Source organism: Protomyctophum bolini (genome assembly GCF_963924005.1).
Source record: "Protomyctophum bolini genome assembly, chromosome: 2".
In the NCBI taxonomy this organism is placed as follows: domain Eukaryota; kingdom Metazoa; phylum Chordata; class Actinopteri; order Myctophiformes; family Myctophidae; genus Protomyctophum; species Protomyctophum bolini.
This window is the reverse complement of record NC_137863.1, coordinates 44,926,320-44,952,440: the sequence shown is the minus strand read 5'-3', so window position 1 is coordinate 44,952,440 and position 26,121 is coordinate 44,926,320. Positions and strand designations below refer to the sequence as shown.

The 26,121-nt window shown below is 41.3% G+C and overlaps 1 protein-coding gene across 1 annotated transcript; it reads right to left on the bottom strand.

Moving 5' to 3' along the window:
• Positions 1-9,886: 9,886 nt before the first annotated feature.
• tmem183a (transmembrane protein 183A) lies at positions 9,887-25,370 on the bottom strand. The gene is made up of 8 exons (XM_080785913.1): positions 25,177-25,370; positions 23,394-23,483; positions 21,887-22,057; positions 19,353-19,515; positions 15,511-15,694; positions 13,905-13,985; positions 12,610-12,765; positions 9,887-11,157 (listed from the first exon to the last, which is right to left on the bottom strand). The coding sequence occupies exons 1-8, from the start codon at positions 25,238-25,240 to the stop codon at positions 10,963-10,965; spliced, it is 1,104 nt and encodes a 367-aa protein (XP_080642039.1). The 5' UTR covers positions 25,241-25,370; the 3' UTR covers positions 9,887-10,962.
• Positions 25,371-26,121: the final 751 nt, after the last annotated feature.

Here is a 26,121-nt window from a genome sequence, read left to right as displayed (position 1 = left end):
ATCTTCAAAAATGATGAAAAACGGCGCGCTATAGTATGCCGTACGATATGGGCTATAGCCCATGGTCCAAAATGATGAGAAACGAGGCAAATTTTTTTTTTCAAAATTTCAAAAAACATGGGCTATTACCCAACGTTTTTGTCATTTCGTCATTTTTTTCAAATCTTCAAAAATGATGAAAAACGGCGCGCTATAGTATGCCGTACGATATGGGCTATAGCCCATGGTCCAAAATGATGAGAAACGAGGCTAACTTTTTTTTTCAAAATTTCAAAAAACATGGGCTATAACCCATCGTTTTTGTCATTTCGTCATTTTTTTCAAATCTTCAAAAATTATGAAAAACGGCGCGCTATAGTATGCCGTACGATATGGGCTATAGCCCACGGTCCAAAATGATGAGAAACGAGGCTAACTTTTTTTTTCAAAATTTCAAAAAACATGGAATATAACCCATCGTTTTTGTCATTTCGTCATTTTTTTAAAATCTTCAAAAATGATGAAAAACGGCGCGCTATAGTATGCCGTACGATATGGGCTATAGCCCATGGTCCAAAATGATGAGAAACGAGGCTAACTTTTTTTTTCAAAATTTCAAAAAACATGGGCTATAACCCATCGTTTTTGTCATTTCGTCATTTTTTTCAAATCTTCAAAAATGATGAAAAACGGCGCGCTATAGTATGCCGTACGATATGGGCTATAGCTCATGGTCCAAAATGATGAGAAACGAGGCTAACTTTTTTTTTCAAAATTTCAAAAAACATGGGCTATAACCCATCGTTTTTGTCATTTCGTCATTTTTTTCAAATCTTCAAAAATGATGAAAAACGGCGCGCTATAGTATGCCGTACGATATGGGCTATAGCCCATGGTCCAAAATGATGAGAAACGAGGCTAACTTTTTTTTTCAAAATTTCAAAAAACATGGGCTATAACCCATCGTTTTTGTCATTTCGTCATTTTTTTCAAATCTTCAAAAATGATGAAAAACGGCGCGCTATAGTATGCCGTACGATATGGGCTATAGCCCATGGTCCAAAATGATGAGAAACGAGGCTAACTTTTTTTTTCAAAATTTCAAAAAACATGGGCTATAACCCATCGTTTTTGTCATTTCGTCATTTTTTTCAAATCTTCAAAAATGATGAAAAACGGCGCGCTATAGTATGCCGTACGATATGGGCTATAGCCCATGGTCCAAAATGATGAGAAACGAGGCTAACTTTTTTTTTCAAAATTTCAAAAAACATGGGCTATAACCCATCGTTTTTGTCATTTCGTCATTTTTTTCAAATCTTCAAAAATGATGAAAAACGGCGCGCTATAGTATGCCGTACGATATGGGCTATAGCCCATGGTCCAAAATGATGAGAAACGAGGCTAACTTTTTTTTTCAAAATTTCAAAAAACATGGGCTATAACCCATCGTTTTTGTCATTTCGTCATTTTTTTCAAATCTTCAAAAATGATGAAAAACGGCGCGCTATAGTATGCCGTACGATATGGGCTATAGCCCATGGTCCAAAATGATGAGAAACGAGGCTAACTTTTTTTTTCAAAATTTCAAAAAACATGGGCTATAACCCATCGTTTTTGTCATTTCGTCATTTTTTTCAAAGCTTCAAAAATGATGAAAAACGGCGCGCTATAGTATGCCGTACGATATGGGCTATAGCCCATGGTCCAAAATGATGAGAAACGAGGCTAACTTTTTTTTTCAAAATTTCAAAAAACATGGGCTATAACCCATCGTTTTTGTCATTTCGTCATTTTTTTCAAATCTTCAAAAATGATGAAAAACGGCGCGCTATAGTATGCCGTACGATATGGGCTATAGCCCATGGTCCAAAATGATGAGAAACGAGGCTAACTTTTTTTTTCAAAATTTCAAAAAACATGGGCTATAACCCATCGTTTTTGTCATTTCGTCATTTTTTTCAAATCTTCAAAAATGATGAAAAACGGCGCGCTATAGTATGCCGTACGATATGGGCTATAGCCCATGGTCCAAAATGATGAGAAACGAGGCTAACTTTTTTTTTCAAAATTTCAAAAAACATGGGCTATAACCCATCGTTTTTGTCATTTCGTCATTTTTTTCAAATCTTCAAAAATGATGAAAAACGGCGCGCTATAGTATGCCGTACGATATGGGCTATAGCCCATGGTCCAAAATGATGAGAAACGAGGCTAACTTTTTTTTTCAAATTTTCAAAAAACATGGGCTATAACCCATCGTTTTTGTCATTTTGTCATTTTTTTCAAATCCTCAAAAATGATGAAAATCTGCGCGCTATAGTATGCCGTACGATATGGGCTATAGCCCACGGTCCAAAATGATGAGAAACGAGGCTAACTTTTTTTTTCAAAATTTCAAAAAACATGGGCTATAACCCATCGTTTTTGTCATTTCGTCATTTTTTTCAAATCCTCAAAAATGATGAAAAACTGCGCGCTATAGTATGCCGTACGATATGGGCTATAGCCCACGGTCCAAAATGATGAGAAACGAGGATAACTTTTTTTTTCAAATTTTCAAAAAACATGGGCTATAACCCATCGTTTTTGTCATTTCGTCATTTTTTTCAAATCCTCAAAAATGATGAAAAACGGCGCGCTATAGTATGCCGTACGATATGGGCTATAGCCAATGGTCCAAAATGATGAGAAACGAGGATAACTTTTTTTTTCAAAATTTCAAAAAACATGGGCTATAACCCAGTGATACTCAACCTCAGGCCCGCGGGCCACATCAGGCCCGCGGGACCATTATGACTGGCCCACCAATGAAAATCTAAAAAAAAGAAGAAAAAAAAATCTGGAAAATGAAATAAAAATAAATAAATCTGAATGAAGTTATCTTTAATTACATTATTATAAGTAATACTATTAGAGTTGTACTATTACTCGAACGAAAATAGGGGGAGATGCAATGCAAATGGAAGACATATACTGTGTATCCCTATTCCCTGACATAATTTTATAGCTAAACGGACAGAATTCTATTTTATTTGAATGATGAAACCCAGCTGCCATTAATAGTTGGAAATGGAAATGGAAATTGCGGAAATTGCGGAAATGGAAATTGCGGAAATTGCGGAAATTTTAATTGCGGAAATTGCGGAAATGGTGGAAATGGAAATTGCGGAAATGGTAATTGCGGAAATGGTGGAAATGGAAATTGCGGAAATTGCGGAAATGGAAATTGAGGAAATTGCGGAAATGGAAACTGCGGAAATGGAAATTGCGGAAATTGCGGAAATTGTGGAAATGGTAATTGCGGAAATTGCGGAAATTGCTCTTCAGTTATAGCTATCTATTTTCAGGTAGATTGTTTTATTTTACTCAGTCAGCCATATAACTACTCATTTTTTTTCTTGAAAATGGTCATAGCTGGGTGATCTATTTTCAGGCAAATTGTGTTTATTGTATTTTATTTTACTCAGCCATAACAATTTATTTTCTGTTAACCAACTTGCTGGCTGGCAGGCAGGCAGACAGCTACTCATAGACAGGAACAGACAGACAGACAGCTACTCATGGAGAATTGGACAGGCAGGCAGTCAGACAGCTACTCATAGACAGGCAGACAGACAGCTACTCATGGACAATTGGACAGGCAGGCAGACAGCTACTCATGGACAATTGGACAGGCAGGAAGGCAGACAGCTACTCATAGACAGACAGACAGCTACTCATGGACAATTGGACAGGCAGGAAGGCAGACAGCTACTCATAGACCGACAGACAGCTACTCATAGACAATTGGGCAGGCAGGCAGACAGCTACTCATAGACAGACAGACAGCTACTCATGGACAATTGGACAGGCAGGAAGGCAGACAGCTACTCATAGACAGGCAGACAGACAGCTACTCATGGTCAATTAGGCAGGCAGGCAGACAGCTACTCATAGACAGGCAGACAGACAATACTGCAATATAGAAATACTTTGTTACGTTAAGTAAATGTCCGGAATTTAAAATGTACTTGAATAAAAGTACAAAAGTATTGGCATAAAAATGTACTTAAACCAAAAGTAAAAGTACTTAGTATGCAGAATGTCTCATTTCAAGTCTTAAAATGTATTTTTTTTTCCAAAATACTTGATCTACTGAGTTGAATTGATTTGACTGAGAAGAAGTGTGTCACTCTGTAACCGTTTCATTACTAGGAACTTATTTGTCCACAAGGGGGCGGCATTGTGAAAGCAATGTGACTTGGCCTTGTAGACAGAGGAAAACAGAAACTGTACTTAGTAGACCTACAGTTTTGAGATATTTGTAGGCCTACTTTATTTCCAATATCCAATACTTTTACCTCTAAGTTCTACTCCACTACATCTCAGATTCAAATATTTTATTATTTTACTTTACAGCTAGTTATTAGTTCCTTTTTTCTTACGATTTTCATTATTACTAACAAACTCAGACAAACCCAACTCTTGTTTCATGACAATCATGACAATAAACACAATGTTTTGGGCCGATCAAATAATTGGTTCGAAGGAAAAACGGACTAAATGGATATTAGCCCCGACCACGTGGTTCCGTTCCCAATATGAGCCCCCACAGGTCATTAACCCATTCTGACCTGAGATCAGATTCATACGAGGTTTTTCCACTGGACACACACTGGTCTGATTATAACCCATTCTGACCTGAGATCAGATTCTAAAAATGTCAGTCGTTCTTCGATTTAAAAACAAATAGCAGACCTACAAGCTCGTAGCGCACCACTCGGTGGCGCGCTATGAGCTTGTAGATCTGCTATTTTTCAATAGCTAAAGCATAACATAGTGCTAACACCACAGTCTATATGGGAGGATTTTCCAAATAGGCCTTTAGAGATTTGGGGCGTTTTCTAGGCGTGTATGCTATTTCACCATGTTTGGGTGACACAGCGTTGCTCTCTCTGTCATTGTCCAAGGCAGGGTCGTCAAGTGAATCATGGGTCCACTCCAAGCAGAACCAAATGTCCAGCGGTCAGCCGGTCTTTGCCCAAATGTATGTACTCGACCCGGGTATGGAGAGAAGTACAGATTTCCCAAAATGGGGTCATACCTATGTTCCCTCAGCCCTATATGTTCCCTCAGCTCAGCCCTATGTTCCCTCAGAAGGAGCATTGGTCCGAGGTGCGCTGGGGGTCGGGAGAGGGTGGGTGGTTAGGTTTAGGTGTCTGCCCCGGGGGAGGTTAGGGTTAGGGTGAGGGTTTGAGGTAGGTTGTCAATCGGACCGTCGGCATATTGACGCGGACCCGAGGGAACATAGGGCTGAGGGAACATAGGTACGGTCCCGTGAAAATGACTCTTCCCAAAACACATAATTGCAAAACATAAAATAACCACGCTATATATACACACCAAAAAAAGAGTAGTTCTACATTAAGTATTGATACTTTTCCGTAAGTAAAACGTGAGTCCACACACTGCTTTTGACTATACCACTTTGATGACAATATACTTTTGCACTTTTAATCAAGTACATTTTTGAATACCAAACAGTATTCTTACATTGTGGTATTGATATTTTTACTATAACTAAAGAACCTTTATTCCTTGGAATAAAATATAACTTTATAGAAAACCAACATACCTGATGGAGTGTGAACATTTAATATTCCATAACGGTAGTTCGACAAATTAAGGCAGCGGATGTGCATGGTCAGTCTTTTTTATTTCAGTCAACACAAACAAAACCATCTCTTTCAGTCACAACAAAACATTTAGCTTTTCCTCTGCTGTTTCAGCAGTCAGTCAAAATTGTTATCCGTGGAAATTTATTCAAAAGAAAACGATTATTTACAGATCAGTTCAATTAAAGCTGCACCATGTAATCTTTTTTTAAATTGATAAAATTACATTTTGCCAAGCAAGGGATAATGCATGGCATTTTTGATGAATAAATCACCATCAGGGTGGGTGATTAGATGTTTTCATTTTATTTATCAAATAGGCCTATACTTAATTATGTTTTGAATTAATGAAAAACTAAAATGTAAGGAAACAGAAAAAAAAGACAATGACCATTGTCACAGCTGATGAAGGCCGAAACGTCGTGGGACTATTGTATGTCGGTGTTTTAAAGGTAGAGTAAGTGATTTCACTTAATTCAAATATCACTTCTTTTTTTGTTTTGTTGTGATAATCCCCTCTACTATAGAGTGTGCTGACCATATAAGGAGTTCCTCCCTGTCCCCAGTTAACCCCTGGGGGTCAAAAAACCTTAGGTTTCGTTTTTGACTCTCTATCCTGATTGGACGAAGGCTTAGGGCCCACAGCCAAAAACGAAACCTAAGGTTTTTTTTGAGTGAAATCACTTACTCTACCTTTAAACTAAATAAACGTCGTGTCACTATTGCATGTCGGTGTTTTAAACTAAATTATAGCTGAGCTGTTGTGCGGACTTACGCTTCCAGATTAAATGTATCCCCCGAGCAAGCAGGGCATGCGGCTCTACTAGCTCCATGGCAAATATTCTGATTTGTGATTCTGTAAAGTTAAATAGTGCAGCTTTAACCCATTCTGACCTGAGATCAGATTCATACGAGGTTTCCACTGGACACACACTGGTCTGATGAACCCATTCTGACCTGAGATCAGATTTAAAAAATGTCAGTCGTTCTTCGAATTTTTCAAAAATAGCAGACCTACAAGCTCGTATCGCGCCACTCGGTGGCGCGATACGAGCTTGTAGATCTGCTATTTTTCAATAGGTAAAGCATAACATGATGCCAACACCAAAATGGGTGCCAGGTCAGAATGGGTTAAAGGACGCCTACACTGCATCCGATATAGCAGTATACTTGTCAGGTCGAGACCCAAAATAAATATTAGTTTTCCAGGGGACCCAAACTATAGTGAAAATAGCCGATCTACAAGCTCACATTACATTTTTATATATGGAAATTATTAGATTTTTTTTTTTTTAATTGTATTGATCAAATACTTTAAAGAATTGTTTTAATTGTGTGATGTAGCACAGACAGTTGCTTGTGACACGAAATGGTTGCTGTGCAGACAGAAAGCATGCTTCTTCATATCTACATTGTATTTTTGTTGGTAAATGAAAGCCCTACTTTGTTGTACAAGGTAGCTAAAACAGTTGATCTAGATTAAGCTTCACAATAAATTGACACAATGCTGTTGTGTCGAGTTTTGATATTTTTGCTCAAGTCTGTCAGTGGGTTTTATTTATATAAATACTGAAGCAAATTTCTCTTGATATTGATAAATATGATTGAAGGACCACTTCACCACTTTTCAACCCGTCTTCATAGAATAGGTCCTATATTAATAATCATGATAAAATGGCACGATATTTGTCTACTCAGTCTGTCTCATAGGAGGGCTGTGGGCAGTTTAGAAACAGTCTTCCAGTGACGTCATTAGGCAGATATTTTTTTAAACAAGATTTTTTTACAAAAATGTTTAGATTTTCATTATCGTGAGAACGATGGCTTCCATTTTCGTATAGCAACTTTTCAGGACTAGAAAGCCTGCAGTTTCTATTAACTTGTATTCCCCATCAATGATGTCACTGGAAGACGGTTTCTGAACTGCCCACAGCCCTCCTATGAGACACAGAGTGAGTAGAAAAGAAATAGCGCCATTTTTTCATGATTATTAGTGAGGACCTATTATATGAAGATAGGTTGAAAAGTGGTGAAGTGGTCCTTTAACAAGAGCTTCCACTAATAAACTGCTAAAAATGATCATACACCGTGTCTGCCTGACGACAATATACACACACACACACACACACACACACACACACACACACACGAGATTGGCATAGTCCGACTCACATTCACTACATCTTCAAAGGACTGGCCACTTCAAATTCATTACACAGTGAAGTTCTTAAGAGAAAAACTTTAAAAAGGTTTTTGAGCAAAACAAAAACGAACTGAAGAATTTTACCGTGTACCTACCCGAGTAGGAATAGTAAGAAGAGAATGGTGACACGCATTCATCTCACCGCAAAGCGGGTGCCTATGGGCTATAGTTCCAAACATCGGAACTATCCCATTGAGATAGAATGAGCACTTCCTCATTCCATTGTTGGGAGTCAACGCTATAGCGTCGCCACTCTTACTAGATCACTCTGGTACCAACAACGTCCTGCTTTCAGTTCCTGTCTGAGAGCCAAATCTAAAGCCATATTCCAATAACCAAAACCTCTGCCACTCACTCACTCACTCACTCCAGTGTAGCGGTGTACGGGGAAATTGGTTACCTGCTGAAACATGTGACCATGTTGTGGACTTCACATAACTCACATGGAGGTATGTTTGCTTTATTCTTTATAACAAATCCAGTGTGGTACAGGATGGCGTCTCTGTCTTATATATATGTAAATTGAGCCGCTGCCTATGTAAATTGAACTCAGCTAATAAGACAAACCGACCTCATGGTTTACGTTCAGACACTGACGTTATACGTGACGTTTACAGCACACGATTGTCACATATTTCAACAGGCCACCAATTTCCCCGTAACAACACCACCGTGCTGGAGACAGTGTGCGAGTGGGCCGAGATTTTGGGTGTCGGGAGTTCAGCGTAATTAAGAGCCCAGTTTGTGGCAGTGAATGACGATATGGAACTAAGTACTAAAGCATGGCTGCGTCTATCAATCATTTATTTTGTGATTAATCTATCGATTACCAGTTCAATTAATCAAATAATCGAGAAGTTTGTTTTATGTATACGTATATGTATATATCAACGAATCGCTTAACGACTTAAGGGTTGTTCTTACATTTCATTTCATTTCTTTGTTGCAGAGACAAGTGAAAATAGCCAATCTACAAGATCACATCGCATTGCGATACGTTACTTGTAGCTTACTTCAATTTCCCCAAATTTATGTTTTTGTCTCCAAATGTCTCTAATAGATTTAATCAAATGATTATGATGAATCAATTAGTTGTATTAACTATTGCAGCCCCATATAAGCTCCACCGAGAAAAAAACAAAAGTTCAATGTATTTAAAAGAATATAAGTGCTCATAATCATATCAGCAGAAGATCGGATGAGGATTGAGGTAATTCATCATCTCTTTGGCCTCCATCAATCAATCAACAGCAATTTAATTAATTAACTCAAAACGCAAATCACTGTTTCTCAATGTGTGGTCTGGGGTCGCAGTAAGGGCTCCAAACAGACTCTGTGGGGTCTGTAACGCATTCTCATTCTACTGCTCTGACACAATCTATTAACACATTAAGACCCGATTCTAAATGACGACGGTTTTTGAAAAAAACATGTTTCTATATCAATGGTTCTCAAACTATTTCATGTCGAGGTCCCCCAGAATGATCATGTAATTGGCCACCGACCTCCATGAGCTCCATCTCAAAATATGTTGCTCCATATGTTGCTCCAGGGTCCCCCCCCCGGAAGCAAATATTTCAGTTAAAAAAAGTTTGCTGTGAAAAGAATATATATTTAAAGATTTGTTCCACATTTTCAGGATTTTTTGAAAATAGCAGACCTACAAGCTCGTAGCGCGCCACTCGGTGGCGCGCTACGAGCTTGTAGGTCTGCTTTTTTTGAAAAATCAAAGCGAAGACATTTTTAGAATCTGATCTCAGGTCAGAATGGGTTAAAGCATTGGTTCGCAAACAGTGGCGTCCATTTGTATGGGTCCTTTTATTTTTTGTTTAATCTTTTTTGTCTGTTTCATGTTCATAATAGAATTATTTTAAAACATAACAAAAGAAATATCCAAAAAGACAATTACTGGATGTTTCCAGTAATTTCATGAAGAAATCAAAGAAAAAAAAACCCCCAAAGAAATTAGAAAACTAACGTTTAAGTAGTAGTGAAAATAGCCGATCTACAAGCTCACAACGAGGCACGAAGCAGCAGTGTTTGTGAGCTTGTAGATCGGCTATCCAGGCAAACGTTCAATTTCTATTTCGGGTGATGAGCTAAAAAGTTTGGGAACCACTGTATTAACCCATTCTGACCTGAGATCAGATTCATACGAGGTTTCCACGGGACACACACTGGTCTGATTAACCCATTCTGACCTGAGATCAGATTCTAAAAATGTCAGTCGTTCTTCGAATTTTTCAAAAATAGCAGACCTACAAGCTCGTATCGCGCCACTCGGTGGCGCGATATGAGCTTGTAGATCTGCTATTTTTCAATAGCTAAAGCATAACATGATGCCAACACCAAAATGGGTGCCCGGTCAGAATGGGTTAAAGATCTGACTTTACCTCCTGCTGTTTAAATTTCGAAACTAATAAAGTATCAAAATAAGAACATATTTGCAATCTTTGGGACTACACTGTAAAACTGTATTCATAAGAATAAAAAAAAAAAAAAAAAAAGTACAGACCCGTTAAGGGGTCCATTTTGGACCCTATATAGTGGACCCGACCGTTGAGAACCCAGTGGCTTAAATAATAAATAAAACAGAAAGCAAACACGTGGTTTTGAAAACTAAATTAAAACAAACCATAGCCGGTGCAACTAATAATCCTTCAAAATAACATCAAAGGATCGTCATTTGAGAATTCAAACCAGAGAGCGAGAAAACAAATCGAGAGATGAGATAATAAATGGTTTAAAGTTATAGGACATTTTTGCAAAAAAAATCTGCAAAAATCCATGAGTTTATATGAATCTCCGGTTGCAACATGTATAAACGAAGCCTTTTGATCTCGTCAAAAGTCTTCCGTGAAGTCCTGAACTCCTAATAATGCCGTCGCTGTCGGGAGAGGAAACCTCATATGTTGTATATAGCAGATCTACAAGCTCGAACCTGCGAGGCTTCGCACTGCGTTTCCAGCTTGTAGATCTGCTGCCGTCGATGAGTGGGACGTTAAATTTACCACAAAACACAAAACGTCAGGACATGGAGATAAGAGGTTTTCTGCCCCGACAGCAACGACATAATGCGAAAGAGAGAGAAGGGGGGGGGTGTCTCGTTGGGATGACATGGTTCTATGCGTAAGGGGACGAGGGGTACTGGGGATGCCACCAGTCCATGAGCCTCACGCTGTTCACGGGGTCCAGGACCACCTGGGTGGCCCCCTGCTCGCCCCCCCGCCGCCTGGCGCCCCGGGGGAGCAGCGGAGAGTCCTGGAAGAGCAGACGCACGCGCTGGTGACGCATGTCCGTGGAGACGTTGATGGTGAACTGGAGGAAGAGAGACAGACGAGAGAGAGGTCGAGGAGGAGGAGAGGAGATCAGGGGAGGGGAGAGGAGAGGACACATGGCCAGAGATTAGATTATATAGGAGAGATTCAGCACAGACACGGGGATGAATTCATTCTGTTATTCCACTAACATGTTAGAATGCCCTACTATACCGGCCAACCATCAAAAAGTCTAACTCCCTGTCCTCCTTCAAAATAAAAGACACAGATAAAGACTAAAAAAAAGCACCTGCCTCCCAACTGTTTTTCTGTACTTTCAATGATAAAAGGCAATTTGTAGACAGAATCCACGGGGGGGGGGGGGGAGTTGGGACTAAAACAGCTACGTTATGAAGTACATGAATTCAAATGAGCTCGGGTCATGTGGGAAAAGTCCACTTTCTGTCCCTAAAAAAGCACAAATAAACTGGAACAAACTACAGGCCACACGCTTTTAAAACACAACTACGCTTTCCGTTTGCTGCTGCCTTTGACCGAGTTATATTTCTCTCTCTCCTGCACTGTAATTGTATCCGTTAGTTTGCTTCATGCAGCCTTGTTTAATGTCATTGTATAATTGTGTTTCCTTTGCATGAACTGCACATTGAACTGCCTTGTTGTTGAAATGTGCTCTACCAATAAAACCATCTCGCCTCGGATTTTTCGTCAGCTCTTTCTTTACTAAACAGGAAATCAGAACGGAACTATCTTCCCATCGTGTCTTTGGATTAAACATTGTTATAATTTAGCTATTGAAAAATAGCAGATCTACAAGCTCACCGAGTGGCGCGCTACGAGCTTGTAGGTCTGCTATTTTTGAAAAATCGTGAAAATATTTATTTCAGAGAACTGGAGGATTTAGATGATTTTTTTTTTTTTTCCCCGAGGTCAGGCCTAAATGGGTTAAGCATTATATTGCAGTGTGCCATACTGCCTGCTTTTCAACACCAGCGATCCACATGGAGTGTACAAACGGTGGGCCACTGCTGACCATTTTGGGGTGCCTTTAAAACACATTGAGTGCTACTCGGTGAACGAAAGTAGTGGCGGTGCTCGGGTTGCCACGTGAGACGAGAATCAATTCCACTAACGACACGACACGGCCAGTTTTTGGTTTCCATCTTGGATTGCTAAAGTATTAGCGTCACTGTTCTCCCACCGGAGCAGAGCGAGGGTCATAGCCCGTTGACCCATTCTGAACGGGAACCCATTTTGGTGTTAGCATCATGTCGTGCTTTAGCTATTGAAAAACAGCAGATCTACAAGCTCGTAGCGCGCCACCGAGTGGCGCGCTACGAGCTTGTAGATCTGCTATTTTTGAAAAATCGAAGAGCGACTGACATTTTTAAAATCTGATCTCAGGTCAGAACGGGTTCATCAGACCAGTGTGTGTCCAGTGGAAACCTCGTATGAATCTGATCTCAGGTCAGAATGGGTTTAAGTGTGTACCCACCAGAGCGAGGGTCATGCCCATGACGACGGGCGTGAAGATGAAGTTGAGGGCGGTGACCCGCAGGACGTAGCAGTCTGCGTCCGGGTTGGTGTGGACGTCTCTGTAGTGCCTGGGGGCCAGCAGGGGGGAGGGGGCACTGCCAGCCTTACCACCCTGCTATAGGGTGGGCATTAACATCTTTATTAGTACAGTGTAGAGGGCACTGCCAGCCTTACCACCCTGCTACAGGGTGGGCATTAACATCTTTATTAGTACAGTGTAGAGGGCACTGCCAAGCCTTACCACCCTGCTATAGGGTGGGCATTAACATCTTTATTAGTACAGTGTAGTAGAGGGCACTGCCAGCCTTACCACCCTGCTATAGGGTGGGCATTAACATCTTTATTAGTACAGTGTAGAGGGCACTGCCAGCCTTACCACCCTGCTACAGGGTGGGCATTAACATCTTTATTAGTACAGTGTAGTAGAGGGCACTGCCAGCCTTACCACCCTGCTATAGGGTGGGCATTAACATCTTTATTAGTACAGTGTAGCCGGGCACTGCCAGCCTTACCACCCTGCTATAGGGTGGCATTAACACTTCCCTGATCTTTTCCTGAAGGTTTTCTGAAAATGCTACAAGCTCGTAGGTCTGCTATTTTTTTTTAATCGTTAAAATGTGGTGCAAATCATTGAATATATATTTCAGCGCGAACATTTTAAACTAAAATATTGGCTTCTGGGGGGGGGGGGGGGTCCCTGGAACTACATATTTTGAGATGGTGCGTCCGTGGCCCAATAGAGTCCTTGACATGAAAAAGGTTGAGCACCACTGACCATAGAAACATAGGTTTTTTCAGAAAAATGTTAGGATTTAGAAGCCTTTTTTTTCGACCTCAGTCCAGAATGGATTAACATACAGCACCTTGGCAAATGAGCCCCTTTGCTCATGTTCTGTTTGACAACGCTCTGCCATGGACATGTCCTGACCCATGGCAGGACATGTTCTGAAACGGCACATCTGTATCATCTTACCACCCTGCTGAGGGGGGGTGGTGGCAACACGTCATTATTATTATTATTGTTGTTAAAAGTCCAAAACAGACACTTTTCAGGATTCTAATTCAAAGGCATCAAAAGTGGCAGATCTACAAGCTCAAAAGGGGGGGGGGGGGCGCTTGTTTTTCGAGCTTGTAACTATACTTCTGATGCTTTTCTGTGATAGGTAAAAGAAACACACAAAAAAGGTTAGGATATGGAGACCAGAGGGTTCTGCATTGATTCTATTCCATTGTATTGGTGTAAAGGAGGTTTACCTGCTTGGTGAACTTAAAGTTGAACTCCCACAGAGTCTCTGGTCGGGTTCCGGGGACCTTTTTGACCCAGAACAGCAAGCACTGCAAAGGAAAGATAGTCAATCATCAATCATCTTATATCAGTTATTCTTTTGGGGGCATTAGCTCAGGAAAAAAATGATAAAATAAAAGCCTTACTGGAGAAAATAATCAGGTTTTTTTTTAGAATAATTACTGTAAGATAAGTCCTACTTTGCAGTTGCAGTTAGAACTGCGGGACTCATTCCCAATCTTTCCTCTAATCTGAAGACTCATCTCTTGATTGATGTTATTTTGCAGAATGAGTACAGGTCAATACCAAATCAGCTGAGGATTATTTTATTTTATATAATTTATCTTCCCCCCCCTGAGATGTTTTATTTAACTACATTGCAAAAGAAGTAGCATTACTTTCGACAGTGCAGAAACATAATTGCCTTCCTTGATGAGCATCAACGACCATCATCACCTGGGCACAGTCACAGACACACACACACACACACACACACACACACACACACACACACACACACACACAGCTCCCCTCTACAGTCACAGACACACACACAGCTCCCCTCTACAGCAGGTGTTCCCAAACTTTTTTGGACCAGGTACCCCTTTTGGGGTAGATATTTTTCCAGGTACCCCCTCATCCTCGCAACACGGATAACAATATATTTACAACCACAAGCAGTGTTTCCTGCAGGAAAAAGCTTTGGCATGGTGCTGGGCACAGGCCGCAATTTTGATTAATTAATTAATTTGATTCATTAATTAATAAGCTTAATACATTAAGATTAATTTGTATTACTGCTCTTGTATTGCTATTGGAGACACTGGGGGGACACTGGGGGACACTGGGCAGGCACTGAGGAGGCACTGGGGGGGCACTCAGGGGCACACTGCACTGGGAAGGCACTCGGGGGGCACACTGGGGAGGCATTGGGGAGGCACTCAGGGGGACACTGGGGAGGCACTCGGGGGGACACTGTCTAAATGTATACGTTTAAATGTAGACGTCTAAATGTAGACGTTTAAATGTAGACGTCTAAATGTGTACGTCTTCTCTTATGGGGGTCCCTGGCATATCTTTTCAAATGGGGGTCCACGGGCTAAGTAGTGTCAATTTGGGGGTCCTTGACATGAAAAAGTTTGGGAACCACTGCTTTAAACACTTTAGCACTTTATGAACATGAACAAAATAGATGAGTCCCCCCTGGAACTCCCTCAGGTACCCCTGGGGGTCCCCGGACCCCACTTTGGGAACCACTGCTCTAGTCACAGACACACACAGCTCCCCTCTACAGTCACAGACACACACAGCTCCCCTCTACAGTCACAGACACACACAGCTCCCCTCTACAGTCACAGAAAAACACACAGCTCCCCTCTACAGTCACAGACACACACAGCTCCCCTCTACAGTCACAGACACACACAGCTCCCCTCTACAGTCATAGACCCACACAGCTCCCCTCTACAGTCACAGACACACACAGCTCTACAGTGCTCTACAACTGAAAGTGACTATCATTTCTCTCCAAAAGCACTTGAATATGATGGAATATGACTAAAGCTTTTTTTTTACCAGGGAGTTGAGCAGCGTAGTGGGGGTGGACGCGGGCAGGGAAGGGATCTTGGACACCCGCTGGCTGAAGGGAGCGTACAGATGGAACAGGGAGCGGATCACACAGGCCCGCAGGCAGCTCATCCTGTCTATGGAGGCCGGCTGGAGACGGCAGGGCAGAGAACCCACCTCGGCGCTGTAGTGTCTGAAAAGAGAGACAGAGAAAAACAACCGTCAAAGAAGAGCCACAGAACGATAATAAGGGGTCCATTTGTGGTTTCCGAACGGTGTCGATTTTGTGACGACTGACGAAAACTAAATGAGAACTATAAGCCGCGAGGACTATAAAACGACGACTAAATATGTCGACGCCGTGTGAATATAAACCTTCTCCGGCGGAGAGAAGTTGTTGCGGCTCGGTCGCGTGAAGATATATATACCGATGCCAAGGATTCGTCGGTGACGTCACGCCCACTGTGGCTTTTTTAAACAGTCTGTGTTGCTCCGTCCGCGTTGCATAACAGTGACATCACTGTCGAATCATTGGTATCGTTATCGTAGTGGCCTTATAGTTGCACGACGTGTCTTCACGATCAGATGCGTCGCAACAAGCCGTCCTATTTTTTTTCCCCGACCGTGCAAATGAAACACTAAAGTGGGATTATTATGTCATGTCAACATTCAAGTACAACTGTCAGAAGGTAAAGTAATGTGTCTCTTTGCAAGTTTTACAATTTCTTTATATATAATTTTTGATACAGCATTTTTTCATCATCACCCTATATCGTTGTCGATATATAACGCCATTTAGGTCAACGATATAACCTTATGAAGTGATATGATAATAATATATAAACAGCAGTCATTGAGTGTCAACCAGTCAACGTATTGGCACGAGTACCGCTGTGACAAAGTCAGACGGGGGGGGAAACCCTGAGTCATGATCATAAAGTGTGTTAACCCATTCTGACCTGAGATCAGATTCATATGAGGTTTTCCACTGGACACACACTGGTCTGATGAACCCATTCTGACCTGAGATCAGATTCTAAAAAATGTCAGTCGTTCTTCGATTTTTCAAAAATAGCAGACCTACAAGCTCGTAGCGCGCCACTCGGTGGCGCGCTATGAGCTTGTAGATCTGCTATTTTTCAATAGCTAAAGCATAACATAGTGCTGACACCAAAAAGGGTTCCCGTTCAGAATGGGTTAAGCACATTTTGATCGGGAACCCCTTTTGGTGTCAGCATCATGTTATGCTTTAGCTATTGAAAAATAGCAGCTCTACAAGCTCGTAGCGCGCCACCGAGTGGCGCGCTACGAGCTTGTAGGTCTGCTATTTTTGAAAAAAATCGAGGAACGACTGACATAGAAACTTTCTTTTTCAGAAAACTGTCAGGATGTAGAAGACTTTTTTTTTTTAGAATCTGATCTCAGGTCAGAATGGGCTAATCTCAGCTCTGCAGCTGCTCTGTGTGTGCCACGATGCAGGGGGACAGGAGGACTCCACCCCGTTCATAAAAAAAACTTAATGTGCGGTGAGGTCATCACATTTTGGGGAAAATGGCTCTGGTCGTTTTTTTTAGCCCAAGGAGTGTTTTTCGTGCAAAACGAATACTCGAAATGGGTTCAGAATCATGAATAACCCCCTTGTTTGACATGTCAGATGCTACTTAAAGCTTAAAGGACAACTTTTGTTTTTTTTTCAACTAAGGTTCATGTTATTATTAGAGAAATTAGTGTTATTTTTTTTGTCATTTGCTACTTTCTTTCATTTTAGGGATTTTAGCTGTTTTTGACAGGGGGGCGGGGGCATTCGAGCATGGGGCTAAATAGGTATTATTTTACAAAATATTATGGCCATTTATTTTTTTATTATTTACTATAGTCCTAATAAAACCCAGGAAATTACATCTGGCCACAATAAAATAACAGTATCTACTGAATGTGAAGGTAGCCTACTGGGGGGAAGCCACACTGTGTGTCATAGGCTCAATGTGTCAGTTTGACACATTCAGTAGAACTCGTGATCTTTTGTGGCCAAATTAAATTACCTGGGGTTTATTAGGAACTATAGTAAATAATTAAAAAATAAATCGGTATAAAATGTTGTAAAAACTATTTAGCCCCATGCTCGAATGCCCCAGCCCCCCTGTCAAAAACAGCTAAAATCCCTAAAACGAAAGAAAGCAGCAAATGAAAAAAATTAAATAACACTCATCTTTTACTTTCTCTAATAACAACCTAAAACATGAACCTTGGTTGAAAAAAACTAAAGTTGTCCTTTAAGTCAAATGTGACATTTTTTTGCTTTATAGGGTTTCAATGGTACCCCAACGTTCAAGCCGTTGAATGTACCATGATCCAAAATGTATATAATAATCAATTTTTAATTTTATTTTTATGTTATTTGGATGGATAAAAAAAAAACCTTGAACGATTACTATTGCAATTTATTTGGGATCACGGCACTTTTTTAGCTTAGATTGACTCGCCTGCAAGTATAACCCATTCTGACCTGAGATCAGATTCATACGAGGTTTCCACTGGACACTACACTGGTCTGATTAACCCATTCTGACCTGAGATCAGATTCTAAAAATGTCAGTCGTTCTTCGATTTTTTCCAAAAATAGCAGACCTACAAGCTCGTAGCGCGCCACTCGGTGGCGCGCTATGAGCTTGTAGATCTGCTATTTTTCAATAGCTAAAGCATAACATGATGCTGACACCAAAATGGGTTCCCGGTCAGAATGGTATAAACTAGAGAGGGTATACCAAAGTACCAAACTGAAGTGATGAAACTCCAAAATATACTGTAGGCTAAGTAGTTCTGCGGCACCCTTGGACTTGGACGTCAAACTCACGGCACCCTCTTTGAGAACCCAGGTTTTAGAGACAGAGATTTAAGTGGAAGAAACAACAGCCCTGATATAACTCACCTCCGGTACATTCCGGTCCAGTAGGTTTATAGATCACCTCCGGTGAACAGCTATAGCGAGGATGGGCTATAGCTAATGTCATCATCGTCTATTTAACCCATTCTGAACGTGAACCCATTTTGGTGTTAGCATCAGGTCGTGCTTTAGCTATTGAAAAATAGCAGATCTACAAGCTCGTAGCGCGCCACCGAGTGGCGCGCTACGAGCTTGTAGGTCTGCTATTTTTTTTTAAATCGAAGAACGACTGACATTTTTTTATATATGATCTCAGGTCAGAATGGGTTGATCAGACCAGTGTGTGTCCAGTGGAAACCTTGTATGAATCTGATCTCAGGTCAGAGATTTTTGTTCCCATGACACTTTCGAGCCAAGCTTTGCCTATAGCGACCGGGAGCCCTGCTTTATACGGCAAACATGAGCGAGACGATTATTAAATGAATATAAAGCTCGAAAACACGTTATAAAACAAAAGCGTTCCTGCAGGCTGCCATGGGGATTTCGTGAAAAACACGTTAATTAGGGGTCCGTGGCATTCAATTAATTAACCCATTCTGGGTGGGAACCCATTTTGGTGTTGGCACTATGTCATGCTTTAGCTATTGAAAAATAGCAGATCTACAAGCTCACAGCTACGAGCTTGTAGGTCTAGCTATTTTTGAAAAATCGAAGAACGACTGACATTTTTTTTTAGAATCTGATCTCAGGTCAGAATGGAAAAACTGTCAGGATGTATAGAAGACATTTTTTTAGAATCTGATCTCAGGTCAGAATGGAAAAACTGTCAGGATGTATAGAAGACATTTTTTTAGAATCTGATCTCAGGTCAGAATGGGTTAATCAGACCACTGCGTGTCCAGTGGAAACCTCGTATGAATCTGATCTCAGGTCAGAATGGGGTTAAGGTTTGGATATAATAACTCACCTGCGGTACATTCGGGACCAGAAGGCCGCGGTGCACGTCACCGTCCAGGCTCTCCTGCAGATCAGAGCGAAGCGGCACACGTCCTCCGGTCTGATGTAGGAGGACAGAACCAGCCAGATGTCCACGGGGTACTCCTCTCCTCCATCGCTGCATTCGCTGCTCTCTGCAATGGGGACGGGACACAGTATCAAGGTTATAATAGTTAACTAAAACTAACTAAAAAAAACGAAAACTAGAATTAAAAAAAACATTTTAGTTAAAGGTAGAGTCAGTGATTTCACTTAATTCAAATATCACTTATTTTTTTGTTTTGTTGTGATAATCCTCTCTACTATAGAGTGTGCTGCTGACCATATAAGGAGTTCCTCCCTGTTTCTCCCTAGGTTTCGTTTTTGACTCTCTATCCTGATTGGACGAAGGCTTAGGTCCCACAGCCTAAAACGAAACCTAAGGTTTTTTGAGTGAAATCACTTACTCTACCTTTAACTGAAACTAATAAAAAACCGATAACTAAACTGAAACTGTATTGTGCGTCCTCAAAACTAACTGAAATTGTAGACAAAATACCCTTAGTTTGACTTTTTGAGAATTTCTATATGCCTTTCGGATATTTATAATATAATCCTTTTAAATTAATTTCCTCATTTCTCCAACAGGTTTTACGGCAGTTTTCAGCACCGTTTACGGCATCATGTGTAGCCACGCTAATCCCAACCCACAAATAAACCAAAGTACGAAAAAAAACTAAAACTAAACTATAACTAAGAATTTTCACCAAAAGAAAAACTAGCAAACCCGCTCTAAAAACTAAACTGAAACTTAACTGAATTAGAAAAAAAATTGTCAAAACTATAACTAAAACTAAACTATAATGAAAAAAACCCCAAAACTATTATAACCTTGCACAGTATATACAGACATATTACAGTATAGAGAGTATATGCACATGCATGATTTTCCCATCAGGACACGTATACGTCCCCCCCTCATCTAGACTGAGTGGCAAAACATTGAGCAAACATGGAGTGTTGGGACTGAGCGACTGACATAGAAGACATTTTTAGAATCTGATCTCAGGTCAGAATGGAAAACTGTCAGGATGTAGAAGACATTTTTAGAATCTGATCTCAGGTCAGCATGGAAAACTGTCAGGATGTAGAAGACATTTTTTTTAATCTGATCTCAGGTCAGAATGGAAAACTGTCAGGATGTAGAAGACATTTTTTAGAATCTGATCTCAGGTCAGAATGGGTTATAATAACCGAAAACCGCCGCGGCTAGCGAGAGCTAGCTTGCCGTTTGGCTGTTTGCACGGGCCGCGCCGTCATGCTTCCATATAGGAATGAATCCAAAAAGACTTGAAATCAATGAGTGAGAACTTTAATCCATCGAGGACAAGATGTTTACCGGCCACAGCAGATGGATGGGCCGTCATGGCGTGACACGGGCTTGTCTCCTCGGCTGGACAAGACAGATTTATCCTGTGTTCATCGATCCACGCCAACAGTGTGTGTGTGTACTGTGTGTGTGTGCTGTGCGATTAGTTTGGACTCGCGCCAGGTGCGACTGCTTAAATCAGTCATCATTACACCCCCCACACACACACACACACCACTAAAAGTAGTGAATTGCTAATGCGATAGCCTCGGAGACCACAGCGTACGTTTTGTTTTTCAAAGGAGGAAATAAACGCCTGGTCGAGACATGCATGAGAACTGGCAGTTTGACGTTATTTAATACAATTAAATAGGACTTTTCTGCTTGGATGAATGGGCCATCTATGGGATGTTGCACCCAGGTAGCACCTTGCCGGCAAGATGGCAGCCATATTGTGCATAATATCATCAATTGGCCCGGCAAAGGCTACTTACAATGTCGTCACAATTCATGGTAGATTTACCTATATGTGTGTGATGTGGTTGTAAAAGAGATACTATTATGTTCCTGAAGAAGAGAAACATGTCTCTATGCAAATCAATCTAATTTTAAGAAGAAAAATAAAATAAAAAACATGTTTCATTCGCGGCTTGAAAAAATACTACACTAACCATAATCCTGTTGGGTAAAGTGTAGCAGCAATTTCTCCAATCAATAGAAAGAGAATGCCAGGTCATAAGAGAATGCCAGGTCATACACCATTGAAAGTAATAGCTGAAAAGCTCACAAGATGGCGCCACCTGTCCAGATCTCACAGAGCTCAAATTCTAAATTCACACTTACTCAGATTTTGTTCACTGCTTTCTTTTTTTTAACCCATTTTGGGGCGGAAACCCCTTTTGGCGTTATAGCATTATGTTATGCTTTAGCTATTGGAAAATAGCAGATCTACAAGATCATAACGCGCCACCAAGTGGCGCGCTACGAGCTTGTAGGTCTGCTATTTTTTGAAAAATCGAAGAACGACTGAAATTTTTTAGAATCTGATCTCAGGTCAGAATGGGTTAATCAGACCAGTGTGTGTCCAGTGGAAACCTCGTATGAATCTGATCTCAGGTCAGAATGGGTTAAATAAAACCCCAAAACCACCCGTGTACCTTTCCTCCTCTTGTTCTTCTTCTTGCGGCCGAGGAACACTTTGGTGTCGTGGTCGCCGTCCTCCTCGGGGGGGTCCTCGTCGGGCTCACCGCTGCTCGTCAGAGCACCTGAGGAGGAGAGCACCTCCTCCACGGCTCCCCTGGACACCTCCAAACCACACAGTAACTTCACTGGAACGCACGCACGCACACACAGTCACACACACACACACACACACACACACACCACGAGTTCAACTACAGCTCCTTGAGAGACCGTCACACGACACAGTAACTTCACTATAGAGTATAGAGCGTCGCAGTCCCTCCCCCTTTCGGAACAACGAGTGGCCCAGGAAATGAATCTCAATACATTTTATCCCATAGGCATTTCAGAAAGTATTTATTCAAAGACCTTTTAAGCGTCGTACGAAGCCAACTCGAGTCGTGACAAATCATGACAACACACACACAATATTTTGGACCGAACAAATAATTACAAAGAAGAAAAACAACAAAAAAAGCCGTTTTTTTCTACTTTCTAATTCTTTGTTTGGCCCGAGAAATTGTGTTTGTTGTCATGATTTGTCACGACAAGAGTTGGCTTCGTACGACGCTCAAAAGGTCCTTAAATAAATACTTTCTGAAATGCCTATGGGAAAAATGCATTGAGACTAATTACCTGGGCCACTCGTTGTTCTGAAAGGGGGAGGGACTGCGACGCACTATAACACAACAATTTAGGTATTTAGCAGACGCTCTTAGCTCATTCTGGAGATCTACAAGCTCATAGCGCGGCACAGAGTGCCGTGCTACGAGCTTGTAGATCTGCTATTTTATTTGGAAAAATGTGCCAATCATTGAACGTTTTTAACTCAAATCTTTGCTTCTGGGGGAACAAAATATTTTCAGATGGGGGTCCGCGGTCAAATACAGATAATTCAGGGGGTCCTTGACATGAAAAAGGTTGAGCACCACTGACAGAAACACGTTACGATTTAGAAGCCATTCTTTCTTAGAATCGGCCTGAAGTCTAAATGGGTGAATCCAGAGCGACTTTACACTAAGCAAGAACAACACATAGTAATACATACATCAAATACATAGAAAGTCATCAAGAATCATAAGGACACTATAAGAGTAGAATATCTGTATAATGAGAGTATGAGTATACGCGCTATATAGAGTATTTAAATTACATAAGTTGACCCTTTACATACTCCTGTAAGGTTGTCAAGGCTAGTGGCAAGTGCTACGACAAGTGCTACGGGCTAAAATGGAGTCTGAAGGTGAAGGTTTTCACTTCAGACTACGGTGGAAGACTGGGAGTGAGTCTGCAATTCTGACTGCAATGAGAAGTTCATTCCATAGTTTCGGAGCCAGAAGGGAGAAGAGTCTGGGACGTTGTGTGGAGCGTTGTTCCGGATTTCTTTTTCCGAATGTACTGCCACAGCTTTCCCTGCCTCACCAGGGCGTTGTCTATGGAAAACAGTTAGCTTCCTTCCTGCGCGGGGGTGGGACTTTTTACCTTCTTTTTCAACGGCATTGACGACGGCCTTTTTCACCCGTCCAGACTTCACCACAGCCGGGTCAGCGTTGGCGAAATCAGCAACTGTCACTGAGGAGGAGGAGGAGGAGGAGGAGGAGGAGGAGGAGGAGGAGGAGGGGTTTGATTTGATTTGATTTAATAAGAAAATGATAAAACAAACAGGGTAACTGTCCTCAGACTTATCTCCATTGTCGGTTCCTCTCACAAGCAACAGTTAATAAACACATAACGATACAAAATAAATGACATCATTCAACCGGAGGCATAGAGAGTGTATCCTTTCTACATTGTCCCCACCCAAAATTAGGAAAATAAGTTGGTCGACGTGCTTTTAAAAATAAAAGACGACTGGAACAATCTTCCCGGTTCCCTTAGATCTATTAACCCATTCTGACCGGGAACCCGTTTTGGTGTTAGCATCACGTTATGCTTTAGCTATTGAAAAATAGCAGATCTACAAGCTCATAGCGCGCCACCGAGTGGCGCGCTACGAGCTTGTAGGTCTGCTATTTTTGAAGAATCGAAGAACGACTGACATTTTTAAAAATCTGATCTCAGGTCAGAATGGGTTCATCAGACCCAGTGTGTGTCCAGTGGAAACCTCGTGTGAATCTGATCTCAGGTCAGAATGGGTTAAGTCCTTCAATAACTTTAAAGAGTATCCGTACTCATCTCCAAATACCCTGCTCCTGTTTCTGATAGTCTAATATACCTCCGATTGTTCTCTATGTCTCATATAAACCATCCTGTGCATGAACCCAAGGTGAATGTGCATGTAAAATGTTGTGTATTAATTTACAGTATATTGCTAATACATCAAGGGGATATGCTTTTCGATAAAAGGTTCATATAAAAAAACAAGCACTCCACTATCTTTCCCTATATAGATCAGTGCGGTTCACAAACTTTTGAGGTCAAGACCCAAAAAGACAGATCAGACGTTTGCCCCGAGACAAAAACTACTGAAAATAGCAGGTCTACAAGGGCACGTGTCGCTTCGTGCAGCGTTGCGAGCTTGCTTTGTAGATTACACTACTTCTTAATTTTCAAAAAAAACATTTTTATTCATGCCATTTCTTAGATTGGTTGCTTTGTTTGTTTTAAAAATCATGACATTATTTAAAAAAAAATATATATATATAGCCTATGGACCTGCAGGCTAAATGTCATCAAACTGTGGTCCGTGGGTGGCTCAAATGCAGAACAAATAATGGACCTTGATATGAAAAAGGGTTGAAAAGCACCGATATATAGACTATAGAGACGTTTTAGTTATTACTATGCTGTTTCAAAGGCCTCAGGACACGATCGAGTGGTCAGTTTGACACTGGTTTCAAAGGGCAGGCACGAGTATTACATAATGTGTCGTCAGCCAGAAACCGAATATCTCCATATTATTATTCTAAATGTGTGTGTTTATTCGTAAATCATTAACAACTTGATAATTATTTTTTATACAGTGCTGCGTTTTGGAGCCTTGCCCTAAATCTACTTGGATCTGCTACTTTTGAATTTTAATCCTGAAACAGTTTTAGTCCAAGTAAATTATTATTATTACGGTATTATTATTACCATCCTCATCATCACCATATTATTATGTTAATTTCATGCTAGCTTTATAGCCTAGTTTTCATTTGGACTTCTAAATGGAAAATAGCAGATATACAAGCCCTCAACGCATCGCGGAGGGCCGGAGACGACGCGCTGTGAGGTTGTAGATCTGCTATTTTCACCCAGCCATAACAACACTATAATGACCAACCTGACTCGAAACAACCGTCCCCGGCCTTGAACTTCAGCCGTTTTCTGTTGCCCTTCTTGGGCATAGTGTCGACACACAGCACGGTGGGGGTCCACGGACACTCAGCGGGTCTGCTGGGGGTCCGTCCATGTCTCCACGACACGCAGAACGTGAAAGAAAAGGAGAGAGAAGTGTGAAAATGTTCCTCCAGGATCTTCGGCCATCATGGACTGACGCTCATGATGACGCTGTAGCGGCCAAGGAGGCAAGTCGCGCGAGATGTCGTTTCTTCCAGTTTAGAGAGCGTGTACCACAGCTTGTTGGGTGTGTTTACTGCCACCTGCTGGTCAGTGTACAGATGTGACATTCCAACACATAATCATTATTACTTTTTGTATTATCTCTTCTCTAATCATGTCTTAGATTACCAAGTATTTTAATTATGTTGCAGATCTTTTATTTATTTTGTATGTACTGTAATCATCCATCCATCCATCCATTGATTACTTCCCTCTCCAGAGCAACATTAGTAACTCGATTGCAATCATAAATGTCTTTATTGTCTCCACCAGGCCGAAGGCATGGGGAGAGAGAGAGAGTATGTTTTGCATTCCGTCTGTGTGTGTGTGTGTGTGTGTGTGTGTGTGTGTGTGTGTGTGTGTGTGTGTGTGTGCGTGCGTGTGCGTGCGTGCGTGCATGTGTGCGTGTGTGTGTGTGTGTGTGCGTGTGTGCGTGTGTGTGTGTGTGTGTGTGTGTGTGTGCGTGTGTGTGTGTGATTGTGTCAGTCCATCAGCTAATCTCCGGCACCGTTAACCCGGTCGATGCAACATTTTGCACACACACTCCCTGGTTGCCAAACATTTTCCAGGTGGACTGTTATAGCGCCACCAGGAGGCCAACTTTTGAATCGTTACATGCACTATCTGCAGTATACTCATGTGTTCAAGAGGATATTCCATCCTAATT

Bases quoted from the DNA above. Each gene is read 5' to 3' on its own strand.
- tmem183a (XM_080785913.1), bottom strand. From the start codon at position 25,240: ATGCCCAAGAAGGGCAACAGAAAACGGCTGAAGTTCAAGGCCGGGGAC. The intron at 23,484-25,176 runs GTTGGTCATTAT...CCTCCTCCTCAG, and splicing joins GGACGGTTGTTTCGAGTCAG to TGACAGTTGCTGATTTCGCC. The intron at 19,516-21,886 runs GTACACGGGTGG...TCCCCATTGCAG, and splicing joins GAAGAACAAGAGGAGGAAAG to AGAGCAGCGAATGCAGCGAT.